General features: G+C 36.9%; 1 protein-coding gene across 3 annotated transcripts; it reads right to left on the reverse strand.

Moving 5' to 3' along the window:
* Window positions 1–273: 273 nt before the first annotated feature.
* vcanb (versican b) lies at window positions 274–18,100 on the reverse strand. Of its 3 annotated transcripts, XM_035535929.1 has the most exons (17): window positions 17,962–18,099; window positions 17,211–17,281; window positions 15,889–16,314; window positions 13,573–13,747; window positions 13,334–13,461; window positions 12,587–12,880; window positions 8,937–9,434; window positions 7,474–7,715; window positions 6,514–7,365; window positions 6,210–6,372; window positions 5,875–5,988; window positions 5,663–5,776; window positions 3,315–3,473; window positions 2,619–2,701; window positions 1,835–1,979; window positions 1,360–1,542; window positions 274–1,226 (listed from the first exon to the last, which is right to left on the reverse strand). In XM_035535929.1, exons 2-17 carry the CDS (start codon window positions 17,278–17,280, stop codon window positions 1,087–1,089), a joined length of 3,786 nt encoding a protein of 1,261 aa, XP_035391822.1. In that variant the 5' UTR covers window position 17,281; window positions 17,962–18,099; the 3' UTR covers window positions 274–1,086. The 3 variants fall into 3 exon arrangements, with proteins under 3 accessions (XP_035391822.1, XP_035391821.1, XP_035391820.1); XM_035535928.1 differs by having other exon boundaries at window positions 5,875–5,970; window positions 6,514–7,715; window positions 17,962–18,100; XM_035535927.1 differs by having other exon boundaries at window positions 6,514–7,715.
* Between the last annotated feature and the right edge of the window lie 211 nt (window positions 18,101–18,311).

The following is an 18,311-nucleotide window of genomic DNA, read 5'->3' on the forward strand; positions in this document are numbered from 1 at the left end:
CCAATCTCTTACCCAGCTGTAAAGTAAGAGTAGTTCAAAGAGTGTTATATAAAGGTTTGAACATAAAGAACTTTTTCATCATGAATGTGCATTTTAAAGTCCAGGTTTCGTTTTTTGTTGTTGTTCTAACATAAGCATGTTTTCAAAATTTACAGCCAGGAAAACATATAGCTATAACATGACATGGCTGTCAAATGCTTTTCTAGGCATTCTTCAAATTATATTTAATTTAAAAAATTGTAATTTTAAGAAAGAATACACAAAATAAAAATGTATTGATATGATGACAATATTTGAATGTCTTTTATTATTAAAATTCTCACAGTTTTTTCATTGTTATGAAATAAATTAAACCTCTATGGTTTCATGTAACAGTTGCAATATTGTCTGGCACAAAAAATGACCAACTCATTCAATCACATACAGTAGGCCATTATTTGCATTGTGATATTCAAAGAAAAGTTAAATATGGTTACAAACCCACATAATTATTGCACATTTTGTTCGTATATGTGCATATACTGATGGACAACAGACATATTTTGGGTTACCAAGGAGGCCAAGCTGCTTACAGCCTCTTATAGTTCCTCCTGTGTTGTGAGGATGAAGATGAGGAAGATGAAGATGGTCTTTATTGTCATGAGTTGCATTCCTTTCACCATTGTCTTCCTCTAGTCTTGTGACTTCTGTAAGCCTTTTGTTTCATTATTCTTGGCCTATTGGTATGCATATTGTAGTTCTCTCCTTTTTGTCTCATAGAAGTAACAACAACAGGAATCTATACAATATAGAGTTATGAATTCATTCGTCACAATTCGTTTGCCCTCATTCTATCATTTTTTAATATTGACTCTTCCCTTTTATGCTATAAATTTTGAGACTTTAACATAATATAGAATTACAGTATTGCATAGTCAGCAAGACAGCAAATATGTTTTAGTGATGTCATTTTTGTATTGCTCTAAGATAGAAGATCTTTTTGCTTATTTGCTTTAAAGTAGAATCAGCAATATGAAGAGACATTTAGAAGCATATTATTCAGATTTGCCACTTTGTCCCTTTAAAAACTGCAGAATTGCTCTTTGTTCAGGTGCTGCCTCTTCCCGTTTCACTGCAGTCTTTTCCCCTTTTCCAATCCTGTAGTGCTGCGTCACTGTGGGGTTTCTTAGTGTTGAAGTCATTATTTGACTGGTAATATTGTGAGAAGGTCTCTTGATATGTAGATGCTGCAAGAATAAAATAGACAAAGACTGTCAACATAAATAAGTATTTTTTTCAACAAGCAGCATCCCTTGACTTCATTTTTAGATTTTACTTTAACTGACCAATTCACAAAAAGCATATGGGGACGAGACTTACGATTCATGCAGGAGACTCTGGGTTTGTCCCAGTGGCCATCATCTCTACATCTGATGGTGGGTATGTGTCTCTGAATGAAGCCATTCTTACAGTGATACCTCACCAGAGAGTTGATCTCATAGCGTGGCTTAACGCTGCCAAAGATACGAGCATCCTTCACAGAGGGTGGCTGTCCGCAAGCCACTGGGAGGAGGGGAGGAGAAAATGCACTAGGTGCATATACTCACTACAGATTAACACAGCCTGGACTAACACTCCACTTAGCACAGTGTGGACTAAAGACTGTAAACTGTTTTGCACAATAGTTAATCTGTAACCTACTTCAATGCAATCCAATATTTGACAATAGAACTGAACTTGGAGATTCTACTGCTAACAATTTAATTATACTTGTACTATCTTACTGTAATAAATCCAGCTCCAGTAAAAAACTAAATCACCCACAGTGCTAATGGGCGAAAAAAAGAGGTCTTACCTGTGCCCTTTTTGCAGGTGAAAGTCAGATGGTAGTTGCATGGCACATCATTCCACTGTCCCCCCTCATGCCATATCATCACCACACAGTCCTCACCATTGGAGAAGAAGCTGTCTGGCTGGCCTGGTCTCCAGTTTTCATATTGCTAGCAGAAAGAAGAAGAAAGCACTAACTATATATATATATATATATATATATATATATATATATATATATATATATATATATATATATTTATTTATTTTTTATTTTATTTTTGTTTTTATTTTTGTGTGTGTGTGTGTGTAATGAAAACATAGTAAAAGTACTGCAGTTTCATATTTTACTATTTTCAAGAGAACAGAAAATCTGCATTATGCAAGCCAAAGCTAAGAAGGCTTCTGCAGGACTGTAAATTTACTATATAGAGCAGCATTATTCACAGAGACCTATTCCTTGGAAGAAGCTAGATGATCTTTGTGTACCACATACTTTTTCTCACATGGGGGCGCTAAAATCAAGCCCTGCTATATGTTTTGCAACCCTTCAACTATGGCAGAGTTATAATGGATTATAATGGACACACAAATGCATGTGTATTTTTGTTTTAAGAGCGAAATAACTGTATATAAGCAAGTATGTGGTATAAAAGAAAGACAAAGCAATTATTTCAGTGGGAAAAGATGAAAATGTCAAGAAATTAAACTGGGAACATTACACCTTTTCTTGGCACTCTTTGTACAGTATATCATATTAATAAATCAAAAAGTGAATGGATGTTTTACATTTATGAATGTCCTCTTACCATGGGGTTGCCATCTGTCCAGTAGAAGTCATTCTCAAACATCTTGTCATTGAGTCCAATCCACTGGTAGTCATGCCCCAAGCCTATCAAACCATTGGATATAATTATTGTTTTGCCACACTTACTCTGCCCTCAAGAATTAAACAGACATCAGTTTCTTCCCCAAACAACAAGTAGATCCACCAGGAAGCCTGTTTCCTCTTCTTTATCCTACTAATCCTTTTAAGATGAATGTAATTAAACTGATGCATGTGCTCTCTAGAGCAAGAGCAATACCAAAGTAAGCAGTCCAAAGGGTAAGGCAGAAATTAACTGTTTTTTGGGGGTTTTTTTTTGATAGCGCAAAGTTATGCAAACTACAGTATTATCCTTCATAAAATACCTGACCAGCAGGAAGTCATTTAACCCAAACCATGCACTATGAAATAAACATATCTTTTTTTCCCTAGAGAAGTTGAGGAAGCTCAACAGTGGTGCCAAAAACGGGTAACATAACCAGGGATAGTCTCTTAGATAATCCCTTAGCTCACTTAGATAACATCTTTCTCCCTCTACTATGTACTGTACTTCCATTAATGTTATTCACAGAACAGTGTCACTGTTCATTTCAAACTTTATCTTTAAACTGTTTCAACAGTATCTTTAAATAGTTTCAACAGATATCTTGAACAGAAGTGTTTTGAACTTCAGACTTACGATTGACAAAGAGCTGTTCCTCATAGGAGAGGACGCTAGTCAGGTGGGCACCCTGCAGCCGACACTCCCTCTCTGCCACATCCCATGTGCGCCTGTGGTGGAAGTATTTATAACAGTAGCCCTGAAACTTGTGCCAGCCAAAGTCACAGGATTCTGTATCTGGATTTGAAAGACAAAAAAGAGAGATCAGACACACAACAAAAAAAGGCAGTGTGTAAGATAGTGGATAAGAATTTCTTTATTCCTCCATTGAGTTTCTGGTATATCTTCTAGTATCATCTGTTGTCACTGTGGGATTTTCTTTAAATTGCCACTGTACCAGTGATCAACTGCTACACTAAGAACATTCTGAGTTTAACATAAGCACACAGACTTAACCTCTAATTCAGCTCTGTAAATCTGTGTATATATATTCTTTTATCAACATGTAAAATTGCAGGCTACAAGGCAACACAATGTTGATGCTAGAATCTAAAAGCTATTGCTGAAGTTCTTAAGAAACAAGTAAGGCTTTGAAATAAAGTATAATCAGTTACTGGTGGAGAATACAGACAGGCACAGAACCATGTCTGTTTTGACGATTCCACATATAGCACACATCACTGTTTGTCCAGGAGCATACATTGATAACCCTCAACAATGTGTATGTTTGGAATCCCCTGATGATTGCATTGCTTATTGTCAGGGCTACTAGCACACATTAACATCCACTGAGACTGGCAAGAAAGGACCACACAAGGCATGAAACTAAATGACCTCAGAGTTTCCACTGCAGACACTATACTCCTTGATTATAACTACAAAAATTACACATATTAAGACTGAGCTTAATGCAAAATGTATTCTTCTGTTTACATCCATGAAGATCTAAAAACAAAAGGCTTGAACATCTTAAAAACTGATACTTGTTACTGCAGAAATAACACAAAGAGCTCAAAAACTCTTAATTCACATGTTAAGGGCTAAAGGATATTTAAAGTGCTAAAAACTAAACTAAAACAAAAAACATGTAATGTATTAGCATGTAATGTGTTCTATCATAATTAGAACAGAACAAAAACCATATTTGAATGCTTTGCTCTTCTTATTTCTTTCATTTGGAGTTGTGTTTCAACCTTAGGATGTATTCAAATTTAGTTTTAAGCCCATCCTAAGATCCCACATGTAAAGTCTGAATGTGTGTGTGTGTATGTGACTGCATGTTTATTTGTTTGTTTCTTAGATTAGATGGACTGTTTTACTGCCATTATTTTCATGAATTTACTTGAAACTGGAATTGCTACACTGAAGATTCAGTACTCAGTTTGATAATCAAGCATGTAAAGCATGAGTTTAAATTCTAACAAGCAGGCAGTAGAAATCTAACAGGTCTATTAAAAATAGTGATGTTAAAAGAGTTAAAAGAGTGATCGGATGAAAGCAGGTATGGGGTCTCCATGATTAGGGAAGTTTTTGACACAAGCAAAAACAGTTTTGGTATGCTTACACTTATAAAATTCACCTTACCTCTCACTGAAGATTCTGCACAATATTCAGGCAAATATATTGAGAATAACTGCTCCTCATAATCCAAACCACAAAAGAGGAGCCAACAAGGACATTCAATGTTTGAAGAATGTTTGATGTTATTTCAGGATGAAGCATGCATATTGGTGTGATAATAAGCAGATAATAAGAGTGTGTGAAGTGAATATACCCTGAATTCAAACATTCTACAGTGTCATAACTGTTTTACTCTTTACTTTAAAATATCAACGATCTTGGGAAATTGTTTTGTAATTCTAGAAAGAAGTGAAAGATTCAACTTATTGCCAGGTTTAAGTGCCAGACCAAGAGAGATGTCGAGTATCTGCAGGATAATTGTGCAAAGCCAACTAAAACTCCTAAATGGAATTGAAAAGCAAAGCTCGCTTTTTCTGACAACCAAATTAGACCAACAAGAGAGTAATTGCAGTAAATTAAGTTAAATACATTCATCTTTTACAGGCATATGCAATGACCTAAGGCACTGGTTCTGTGTATATGAAACTGCTGACTGCAAGAGTCAAGATATTGCCCTTTCTGACGATGTACTCTTCTCTGTGGACCCTGTTGTTGGCACTGCACTACACTACATTCCTTCCTTCAGGAGCCAGACTTCATTCCCACCAGAGTCCTATGCTACACTTGTGCCAGATGTGTGCTACAATAGATGGTTTGTCTGGAAGAAATACCAGGTTTGGACCTAATTCAATTTTCTTACTGCTCAAACAGATAAATTAACCAGGCTCACATCAGGAAAATATCTGCATTCAGTCATCAGACAATGGTGTTTCTGTTATTAGATCACATAAACATGGACATCTTACCTTGCTCACAGAGATCACCTGAGTAGCTGGGTAGACAAACACAGGTGAAAGAATTAGCTCCATCAATACAAGTGGCTCCATTATGACATGGATTGGACCGACATTCATCAATATCTGCACAACATACAAATTAAGAAAAGTTCATAAGATGTTTTGTTATGGTCATCAGGAAATTACAAAAAAAATATAAAGGAGTTTATAAAGCACCATACCATTTTCACAGCGTTCCCCACTGAATCCTGGCATACAATGACAAGTGTTGCTTTTACCATTAAAATAGCAAGTTCCTCCATTCTCACAAACAATTCCTGTGCACAAGGTGAGATCTGTAACAACAATCCAAATACTATTCTTTATCCATACTCAGTTACAAACAATTAAGAATTAATTGGGCGATAGTCCAAATTAGTTCCAATTGCAAGGTATAACCTCCAATTACTAGCTAGAATTCTACCTAAAAGCCATTACTTTTACAAGTACTAAATGAATACTAAATGAATACAACAACAAATTCCCACAAATTTAAAAGGTTTTCATGATACTCTACCTGAAAATTCAACTTTAGGCCCTTCCACTTCATATCCATAATCTGTCCCAGTTTCTGGCTCAGATGTAGTCACTTGTTCCTGGTGTGGAGGCAGAGCTTCTACTATTAATGGAGTACCATCAGAGTCTATCATAAATGGAATGGCAGTGGTATGGAATGGAATCTGAAGTGGAGTGGAAAGAAACAATTTTGTAGAAGGATACTGTGTGGTTATCTCAACTCCTGCTTGGACAGGTTCCTGCACATGTCCAGGAGCAGAGCTTACAACTTTCTCAGTGTTAAATGCAGACGGACTAACCATTACCTTGGGGATGGTCTCTTCTCCAGAGAGCGGGGTTGCTCTTTGATCATCAACTTCATCAAACTCAGGAGTTGTATCTAACTTACTCTCTCTGTCTTTTGTGGAGATACTAGTGATAATGATGCTCCCTGGCCTTTGCGTGAACATAGTTTGATATTGGTCAGGTGGCATGTAGTCTTCAGTAGAGCCCTCAGATTCTGAGCTTACTACAGAAGAATGTGTAAAAGTCTTTTCAGTGACTCCCATCTGCTGAATAAACGTGGATGGGACAGATGCTGTAGTCAAAGTTGATTCCCTTGAAAATGTTTCAGTGGTTTCATCACCAGACTTCACCTCTTTAGTCAAAGAAATAACCGTGCTTTTAGCTTTCTCTACTGTGGGTGATGAAAGAGGGACCTCAGTTACAAAATCAAGCATTTTGGAAGAGGTGGTGAAGATAGGGGATGACACAGTAAAAGGAGATGAGCTTAGATGTTTTGTGTATAGCTCCTGTGCTGAACCTTCCTCTGCTGAGGCAGATCCTTCAAAGTCATCTGAGTCTGGTTGCTTTTCTCTCTCAATAGTGCTGTGACCTGTAAAGACAGTGAAAAGGTGGGAAGGTGTTTGGGTGGAGAATTCCAAATCAAGCGGCTTTGAAGTCCTCTCTGATTTAAGGATTTCTGACTCATCTGTAACCACTACTTCTGGTCCATAAGAAGCAGGTGTTGGCAGGACATCTTCTGTGGGGTGCAACCCAGAATCCTCCTGAAGTGTAGGTGAGCTGCGAGTGGACTCTGCGGTGATCTCATAGGCTGAGGATTTGTCTATTGTGAATTCTGTCATTAGCTCTAAAGTTGTGACTGTCTCATGTGAAACCTTTAGGGTAGAACTATGTTTAGCATCCACTGCAGAGGAGGTAAACATTTCTATTTCATAATCAAAGAGCGTGGCTGTTTCAGTTTTCTGCTCAATTTCTGGACTTACTGTCTCAAACTGGTCTCCTCTGGCTTCCTGAGCCACCGTAGTCTCTAGAGTTAAATGCACCTCATGCTTGCCATTGATGAAAGTCAGAGTTGGACTGGTGGTACCAGAGGATGAAGGCAATCCATCAGTGTCCTCAATAATTGAAACAGGTTTACCTTGAATAGATTTAGTGGTATTTTTAGGAAGGAAAGGAGATGTTTGCTCTAATGGACCAGGCTCAAGTAGGTTCACTATGTCATCAGCTGCAAAAAAAGAAAATGTATTATTTTGATGCTATAAAGGTTCTGACTTCTTAATTATAATCAACCAGTTCATGAAGACCTCAAAAGGAATGTCTTGACTTAAGGAATGTCAAATATAGTACTGTAATTTTAAATTTAGCTTTCTCAAACTAAAACTCTTTTTAAAAAATGTCATTTAACTTAACACATTTTGAAAAATCTTCCTTTTGATGGTCAATGGCAAGTATACACAGTAAGATGACCCAAAGGGCAGATTAACTCTGGGAAATTATTTTGCTGAAAGTGACTGATGGTTGATGTTTAAGAGCTTTTGCCAGGCATATACTTATGCACATGGATACATGTGCACACATACACAATGACACAAATCCTCTTCATTCCCTACTCTGAAAACATTAATTTCAACTGTATCAAACATGAAACTCAAACTCAACTCAAACTCCACTCCAAAATCAACAGTAATTAACAATATATAAATCATTGGTCTGTGGTTCATTTTCAAACACAAACTGAAGACCCTCTTATTTGTGGAATATTTAAATAACCACTGATCCTGCTCTTATGTTGACTAACTGAAACATTAGTACTTATTGTAGGGTATTGTTTATTGCACTGATTGTGTTTTGCACTTCTAGGTATCAGCATTGATCCCTGTAGTCCAACAGTATTCTAGTTTAGTGGGATCTTGGACTCTAACCTACTGTACTGGCTAGGATGTATTCTATGAATAAATGACAAAGAACTTTTGTAAGTCGCTCTGGATAAGAGTGTCTGCCAAATGCTGTAAATGTAAATGTAAATTTACAAATTTCTGTCAAACGTATCTTTCTTCAGCAACATGGAAAATATGCTATGGTGATTGGAATGCCCTGAATCTAATACTGTTCATTAAGCAAGCAGGTAGATATTTTGCTTTAGCTATATTCTGACAAAAAATCTGAATAAAGAATTCTGGTTTGGTTGGCTGGTTGAACAGAGCCAAGTCTGCCCTTTCTGCAGTCAGTACCTACATATCTTTGGTCCTCTTTCCTGTGAATCTGTTAGTTATTTACAAATTTTTTCTCAGAAAAATGTATTTTATTATGAACAAGTATGGTCTTCTGAAAAGTAAGATGTTAAGTAAATCTGCCCTATTTTTTTGTATAAGAAGACACTAAAAGTAACAACTATTTTGCTATTTTCTCACTTCATGATCACACTGATACTGAAGACTCGGCTTACCTGACACCTTTTTATCATGCACATCAACTACGATGAGCTGGATAGGAGGCTGAGGGGCTGTTCCATTTCCCTTAGTGGTCATATCCTTGTCCACATACCCTCTCATCTGGGTGGTGACCTCTGCAGTGACCCCTGAGCGCTCCATATGTTCTTTATACACAATGGCCAGTGTAGCTTGGTCTTGCTTGATATCAAATGGCTCTTGAGTGGCAGTGACAATCATTTCTTGATTAGGAGTCTCAGATACTCCTGCGTTTTCACTGCCACTGCCTTCGATGATGTCCAACCCAGGAGGCATACTCTTCATCGTTGGGAGAGGAGGCATGGATGTGGGGTTTAAGAAATCTGGTTGATCAGGCACTGCCTGCACTTGGCCCCCAAACACACCCATGTCATAGTCACTGAAGGGAGTTGTGGAACCCATACTAGGAACAGAGAGGAACATTGTGGTTGAGGAGGTGGGAGAGATGTCCGTGATGCGAGTTGTTGGCTCTTTTCCTAAGGAAACAGAAAGATGAGGCAGTTTTTTTCAGTTTTGAGATAATGAACAAGACAGACTCAACAGATCCTACAGAGGACCTAAAAAATATTGTTTAAATTGAGAAGTATGATAGTATAATCTCCCAAAATAAGCATCCACCTCTGGATAAACTATGACCATTTAGGCATAACATTGGGCAATCAAATCAGAGTATTTTAGCAATGTATCCCACTTAGTATCCCACTTATAGTGGCAACAACAACAAAGAAGCCAAAGCATTTCTTTGAATCTTTGGCTTGTTAGAAAGTATTTTTAGGAAATTATGTCATAAGTGGGCTGAACATTACATTCTGTACTTGTTACATGGCTTTTCACCTTTTCAGCAGCTTATGTTCTTAGAATCAGATATAAATTTGCATGCATATAACACTAGTACCAACATTTTACTGTTAAAAACAGACATGAAGGCGATCTTCCAGATGTTTAGTTGTGACACTTAAGGGAGCTTTATCTCCCTTAACGCCACTCTAAGGAAAACACACTTATGGTTGGACACTGGTGCAAACCTAGTTATGAGGTCATATATTTTGGAAGTCGCTTATCTGGTTAAATGCAGCCCTAGAAACATTACAATAGCATTTAAAAGTATAGCTAGCATTATACCTCTACTAAAATACCTGCATGTTTCTGCTGTATAGTGAATTTCTTTACAGTACAATTCTCATAAAATCTTTTTTTTTTTGGCTAATGTTGCTAAATTAAGTGTGCTGATTTCTTAAGCCTGATAGTGCAGCAGAGGTTACTTTGACTGTGATTGACACCTGAGAATAAATGAATAAATGAAATGTGTGAAGCATTAAAATTATTTTCCAAGTAATAAAATATCCATGATGTAGTGTAGCCTAATATAGTGTATCCTGATAACACAACTTTAATTCTGATTTGTATCTAAATCACTATACACACACATACATTTTAAATATATATATATATATATAGATATATAGATATATATATATATATACATTTTAAATATATATATATATATATATATATATATATATATATATATATATATATATATATATATATATATATATATATATATATATATATATGAAACTATGTGGAACTCTATAGATGCTAATCTGTGGCCTATGCCCTGATCCTTTTCTCACTTGTCATTTTCCCTTCTCTCTTCTCTCAGATGTCCCACTCTCTCTCCTACTCTACCCAATTTTCTCCTGCTACCCATTACAGCTCCTCTCCCTCTCCCCCATACTCATTCTCTCCATGGCATTGGAAGCAGCTGTTAAACATTAGGGACATGTCCTCCTTTTTCAGCAGTTCTCTCTGATGTAAAACATGAGGCTCTCTACTGAGCTACCACATAATACAAGAAGGGGTTTCCCCCAGTCCTTGTCTGTGTATTGTTGTAGGGTTCTTTTGCCTTCCCACCTTTGAGCATACTCACCATGACTTTGTATGTTTTGCGATATATAGTGCTAGAAATTCATTTAAAAGGGTCCCTGTCAGTACTGAATAGCTATTAAGGGAAAAGAAAGTTTTAATTATACCCATCAATTTTAACTGACAGGTTTGAGCTAGACCTTAGACATGGCCTAAGCAGGATTTAGAAGGAGAAGGGGAAGAACATGCAGAAATCTAATGATTCTCCAGAGAGAATAGCCAATCCAGTTTCCACCCAGCAGAGACAAGAGTTCGCAAAGCAGTCCAGCATCAAGCCAAGCCTGAAGTTACAGCTGTTATGATGTGACACCATTCTCTTCTTTTTAAAAAGCAGTGTGAGAAAAAGAATTTCACCCACAGCTTTGTATGCCTTCAAAATGTTATATATCACACACATTCAAAAGATTTTCCAAAATTATAGCTATTCTTGTATTTTCTGTAACTACACTATATATAGGTAGCAATGAACATTAATAAGCATTTGTACAGTGGTATGTTGTTTTGAACTAAGCACACAGGATTTAAAATTAAACAATGGCTATGAGGATAAAGTACAAAATGTCAGCTTTAATTTGTGTATTTAAATCTATACATGGTGGTGCTGTATGTGTGTATAATTATTTATTTTAGTTTTTTTGTGTGTGTATTTAGTTTTGTCTTTGGCCTGTCAAAAACACTTTGTGATCCTTAAGCAAAAATGCCATACTTGCATTAACAGTGTGTTCAGGTCATTATTTTTCTGTTCACTAAGGTTTGAGACATTTTGCTGGATCAGAGCAGTTAAGATTCTTCTGTACATCCAGATGCAGTCACATTATTAGTAAACACCAGTGACCTTACATGTCCATGATTTTAGATGTTTCATATTTGGATCACGAGCAGTTCTCAGGTCTTTATCATATTCTCCATACATTCTTGTTCCCATTACTTTGGTACAGATTATTTTTTTTACATTTACTTTACACTTTTATCCAAAGAAACCTTTTTTTATGACTGAGTCATACTTGAGCAATTTAGGGTTAAGGGTCTTGCTCAGGGGCCCAACAGTGGCAACTTGGCAGTGGTGGAGCCTGAACCAGCAACCTCTTAACTACAAGCCAAGTACCTTAACCACTGAGCTACCACTTTTTGCTAACATAAATTATCCTAGTCTCAGGTTCTTTGGGCATAATAGTTGTTTGTTCTTATGGTGAACCCTCCAAAGTCCTGGTTATTATGTTATGGTGGTCTTAGACACATATCATTTGACATCTCTGATTGATTTTCAAGACCTATTCTCATCAAGGCCTATTTTACTGGCTATTTTACACTTCTTTGGTCCTTTTGTTGAAAGACAAGAGCAACAGACACCAGATGTAAATTCTACATCTAAGCTCTACATTTGTGAGTTTGCTTATATGTGGCTGACCAAGAAACAACTCGGCATTCAATTGTCCATTTACTTATAGTCCCTTATGGCCTTGTATGGTTCCTATATTGTTCATTCTATACATGTGTAAACACCCTCCAATTAAAGCTGACATTGAATTTTTGACACATAGTTGATGTTTCATTTCTAATCACATTGAACATGGAATATAAAAAGAACACACAAAAAATGTCACTTTTCAAATGCTTATAATCTGCTCTATACTTTCAGATTGAACTGCAAATTTTCAGATTGAATTGCAGATTGAATTAGGCAATGACAAATGTGCACCTTTAAAACAGAAGGCTCCAAACTTCTCAGTGGGTAATGGATATCCAGTCTGGTTCAAAAAGCGGTACATGGTCCGGACCCCCAGCAATCCTCTACCACACTGCATCCTGGGCACTGAGATGGGGTAGCGGGCACTGCCATCTGACAGCCAGCCAAAGTCACACTGGTCCAGGCCCTCCCTCCAGGCTGCATACATCTGACCTGGGGAGGCCAGCACTGCGCCAAGCTGCTCACACTCCTCTCTAGCCTCCTGCAGTGTAAACTTATTGCTGGATGGATGATAAAACACTTCACCTAAAGAGTTCATGTGCACATGTGCATGCACACACCCACACCCACACCCACACACACACCCACAAAAAAACAAACAAACAAAAAAAACAAAACTGAAGTCATGGCTACAAAACTCAATATATGTGATGAACATTTTTTTTTAATCTCATAAAGCATACAGCCAAACACACACACACACAAAATATATATATTATATATATGGTCTTTGTTAGATAAAGCTATTCTGCTCATGGGTGTATGCTGTAATTAAACTCTTGACTCTTATGTTGTCACCTTGGAATTCTGTGAGACCTAAGTCTGCTAAATGCATTATCTATGAATGTGCTGTGGGAACATTGTCCTGGATATAAAACAGATGGTGGAAACTGCACCATGTATTTTTTTAGTCCTCACTCTTGTTCTTGAGCCTCATTCTGTCTATTCCTTTCAAAGTATAGACGATTTTTAACTTACCTGCAAGTTTCCCCACATAACAGTATACATCATAAGTTTCTGAGGGATCTCTATTTCCATATGTTCTAATGCCTGGTTTCCCCATCTTGTCACCATGGCAACTTTCCCTAGGCTTTGTAATTGGGTATCTGTGAATAACAAGTCAGTGTACATAAAATCACCAATGTTTAAAAAGTTATAAATATGCTTCATTAATTGGACATAACCCAAAAAGACTTGAATATGTACAAAATTCAAACCTGACTGTTTGGTCAGCCAGCCATCCGGCATCGCACTGATCAAGGCCATCTTCATAGGCAGAGAGCAGCTGATCAACTGAGGCAATGGCTGCACCTGCATCTTTGCAGGCTTGTTTGGCGCTTTCGAAGTTCAGGCTGTACCGATTGGCGTTGACCCGGTAATGAAACACAACACCTGTGGAAATACAAGTGTCAGACCCATTAGGTTTTTGCCTACAGTTTTGTGACTAAAACCATGGTTTACTGAAACACCCACCTCCAGAAGTTAGGAAAACATTACCATCTCTATCTGTGTTCTAACAGGGCTCAGATTGAAACATTGAAACAAACTCAGGAATTGAAACATGACTAATGAATTGGTAAATGTTCTACCAGCAGACAAATCTGTACAGGTCTGTTTGAGCTACATCTATCTCCTGTATAGTATCTACTTCAGGCAACAACTCATTGTGCTAGTAGTAATGGTTTGATATTTATTCAGTAGCAGCATGGTTAGAGAGCTGATTTGAATTCATGCATACAGAAGTACTGCAATTACAGATAGGCAAACCTGTAAGGAAAACCTGTAAGTGAAGTTGTTTTCTTTAGTTGGTTGGTCGCAACATGTTTTCTGTATGTGTTGTGTATATAGATAAGCTATGTGAGATGGCATTGACAAGGGTAAACCCTCACTATAGAACAAGCTGTCCTAAGCATTGTGGAGAAAAATATTTTATGCTTCAAATATTTATAGTATAATATTTTAATCTCCTGTAAATTTGTATTGCTTAGTTGCTCCCACATATATTCTCAAGATTTGTTGTATAAAATGTTTCATAGAGAGAGGAGAAAGTTATGATAATGGTTCTTAAATTGTATTTTACACAACTATGCTTTCAAGAAAGCCAGTCAAATAGTTCAAAATGAGATTTAAATGACCAAGTTCTACAATCTGTAAGTTTAATATAATATTAAACTTTTGGTCATCTTAGATCAATAGCAATGTGGATGAGAGGGTCAATTTACCTATATAGCTCTTTATAACTCTCGACATGTTTTTAGCTTAATGTAATCAATGACTAGCTAATGGGAGCTGTAGTTTCCTAATATGCTGTATATATGCTTGATATGAAAAGAGCTACAATTGGTATTCATCACATATCAGGGCTTACAGACTATTTTGAGCTTTATAGTAGGTTTTTAAATTGCTAGAAGGAAGCAGATTCTGTTGTAGATTTCCTGGATACAGTATTTATGGGGGTTAGGGTTAGGGGATCTGAAGAAGGCTTCCTTGTATGGCTGCGCCTAAACAGTCACCACAACAACTGCTCATTGTTACACTGAAATCATGAATCATTGTGCATTTCAGTTACTTGTTGAGCCATGTTTGTCTGATATCAAGCCTGATTGTTTTAATGCCAATCATAACACATTCCAACATTTAAAGAATATTATGCAACAAAAAAATATAATGGTACAAAGGAAGGATTTTACCAAATATTATGTTTCATAAGAAAATAGGAACATGGGACTAATGATGTTCTGCTGGACTAATGGTATAAGTACAGGGTTTATTATAGTACACAGTAGATTTTTTTTTTAAACTTTTTTACATTTTCAACTGTGATTTGTGCAGTGGCATTTTTGTTAATTAAAAAGATGACTGAATTTTACTTAAAAATCTATTTTAAATAATGATAATGAATACAGTGTAGCCTAGTTTAAGAATGCCTCTTCTGTGTGGCATTACTCATTACTCAGGATGCAGTGTCACATATCTTCTCTACAATGAAGCAATGAGTTTATTCAACTGGAATAATGCAATAATGCCACTCATGGTAAAAAAACACCCTGTCCAGCTTTCCTTCTGAAACTCATCTAAGCCAATCACTGCATTCCACTGTAAGCATGCAAAATATCCTTTGGTATGGATGATTAAGTGGACAAGAAGACTGGTATTACTGTCTATGTGTTAGCATGGCCTATGCAAGTTTTGATATTTTTGCATAAGTACAAGCATGTGAAGATAAGGAAATTAAGATGTTTGAGAATGTGATGCTTTCAAAAATCAGTTTAGTCTCTATATGTAGTTTTTTTAAACAACAACTTCTTAAATAACTTCTTGTCTGAAGTTCATGGTAGCTCAAAAATTTAAAAAGAAATTTACCAGCAATTTACTAAAGCAGTAGAATGCCTTCTGCTTAGAATGGTTTTGTTTTTTTTGAAATAATGAATCATCAGACCAATGACAACTTTCTCTGAAGAAGAGTAAGCTGTTGTACAGATGTCAACTTGCAGTTAAATCTGTAACTGATGCATACTTTGTTAAACACTCACCAAAAACATCCAGGGGGATGACATCCTGTGTATCCTCAATGCCATGCATGACCTCACAGCGATAGGCTCCAGCATCACTGGCTCTCAAGTTCCCCATCGTGAGAGATGCATCCCCCACATCCTCAAGGTGACTTGGTACAGATACTCTCCCTTTATAATTTGGTCCAATCTTAGTAATGCCATTCTGGGCTACCAGTACTATGCTCTCAGTGTCACCCTCTAGTTTTGTCCACTTGATACGGAGGTGGTCTACTGGTGCAGGTGTGATGGTAACAGAAGCATTTTTCAGAGTGGTGGTGTCCAAGGTAGGTTTGGGTTTTGGCACCGATGGTCGCAGTGTGGAGAAATGGCAGGGCAGAACCACCGTCTGTGCCAGAGAGCCCAATACTGAAGAACTCTTTTCTACTCTAATTGCATTGCTTGACTCTAAACATAGACAATACACTGGGTTATGGACAATTGCTTCAAGTCAGTCAACCCTGCTGTAGGGTTGTTTTACAAGACAAATTGGATGCTAGTAAGGCAGATGTATCTGACATGGTATAGACTCACAGTATAATCAAAGATAATTTAATAATACTGGAAGTTAGCTAGTTAAACTATGTGAAAAATCAGTCCTGAATGTATGAAAAACCAGAAGTGATACATTTCTCCTTCTGTATTCCAAATTTATTTTCACACTTTCTTGTTTCAGAGTCAAATATTTAAAATTACACTTAAAAATATCATTTTTAAAAGGTGAAAAGTTTATTGTTAAAGACTCTTTCCCACAACACACAAATCACTATCTGTGACTGATCAGAGAAAAGTTTGATTACTGTTGCTGAATTTGAGGTGCTTATACAACTAAAGAATGTCTGCATAGCTGTCAGTAGAGTAGAAGAGACGGGGTTAGTTTCATATTGCTATTAATCTGTGAACTATGGAACCTACTGAAATATTAAGATTTGAGGGAAATGTTTGATTAGTTTTTTTTTCCATTTATTGATCTTTAATGAGAATTGAATTTTGCTAAAAATCTATTATAGGTATAATTTAAAAATAATTGTGACAACCCTGCCATGGGGTTGATTATCGCAAATGAACATGTAACATTCAAAATGCAATATCTTATTTCACCAATAAGTGAACTACATTAGGTTCCAATCCCTTTGTGCAGGACAGCCAGATCGTTCGTCTAGGCTTGTCTGACAGAAATAATTTGGTTTGGGAGTTGAGAGCAAGAAAAAATATGAGAACAAACCCTGGTCTCCCCCACTGTAATCAGTCAAAGTTTCCTAATCTCTAACCTCCTTTTCACATTAACCTTTATGAAAACTTACCATTATGGGTTACAGTACTCCACAGGAAAATTAACCAGAAGATGCACTTTATGTCCAAGAGCATCTCCATTCTGTGGACAAAATATCAGACTGTTTCCATCCATTTTGTTGTGAAAAATCCTTCAAGCACAACCTTAGAAGCCCCTCCCTCCCCAATCCATTGAAATGACACAATCCATCCACCATCATGCAGCAGTGTGAACAGCAGATGTATGCGTCAGACTCTCTTCATGTTTTCTTGCTTTTTAGCAAAAGTCAATACTTCTGCTAAAAGCCTGATGAAATGTGTGCAATGCTCTAGCATTTAAAAACTTTTCTGTATGGCGACACTATGGCCGAATCAAATGAACTTCAGAAGGTAATTGTTAGTTCTGGCAGGCAACTAAAACTGACACTCATTGAAATGAAAGTATCATAAACTGCTTGTAGCGAGGTATCTCCAACTGCCGACAGATAAAATAGGCTCAGCTAATAATGTAGGCCTATTTGTATTGTGCTGAGATAGACAGAATGTAGTATCGGAGCAAAGGAATTAATTCTGATCAAGTTATAGACAGACTTCTCGCACAGCCAGGTACTTGCACAAAACGTTTGTAACTGATGCCACAACGCTTGCGGGCAATACGCAAGCGAGTACAAATGAACACAAATAATAATAATAATAATAATAATAATAATAATAATAATAATAATAATAATAATAACAATAATAATAATATAACTCTATATATCCTATATTTTGTGTACTCACGACCGTCCAAATTCGAGAAATAAGAGGTGATCCAATTGTGAAAACTCGAGAAACTTCTCTTGATGCTACCAACACCGGTTCAGCAAATTCCGTTTAACGTGGTAACACCGAAAGAAGAAACAAGAAATCAGCCGGCTGACAGTCAAATTCAATTTACACCCAGTTTCGTCATTGCAGAGGAGGGGCACAGAGACCGAGCCTCTCTCGGACAGCTACTTTCCTTTCTTGGAAAAACTTTGGAGAATTGCGTTTGTTACGTATATCAGTATGAACGAAGAAATGAAGTCTGCTTTGGGACCGCAGCTGCACAGGTCCACTAATGCTTTCTGCAGAAAGGATGAGTAAAGTAT

This window comes from Electrophorus electricus, chromosome 17 (genome assembly GCF_013358815.1).
Source record: "Electrophorus electricus isolate fEleEle1 chromosome 17, fEleEle1.pri, whole genome shotgun sequence".
NCBI lineage: Eukaryota > Metazoa > Chordata > Actinopteri > Gymnotiformes > Gymnotidae > Electrophorus > Electrophorus electricus.

Bases quoted from the DNA above. Each gene is read 5' to 3' on its own strand.
- vcanb (XM_035535927.1), bottom strand. From the start codon at position 17,280: ATGGAGATGCTCTTGGACATAAAGTGCATCTTCTGGTTAATTTTCCTG. The intron at 16,315-17,210 runs GTAAGTTTTCAT...GTCTATGTTTAG, and splicing joins GAGTACTGTAACCCATAATG to AGTCAAGCAATGCAATTAGA. The intron at 9,435-12,586 runs GTGCACATTTGT...CTGTTTCCTTAG, and splicing joins TGGAGCCTTCTGTTTTAAAG to GAAAAGAGCCAACAACTCGC.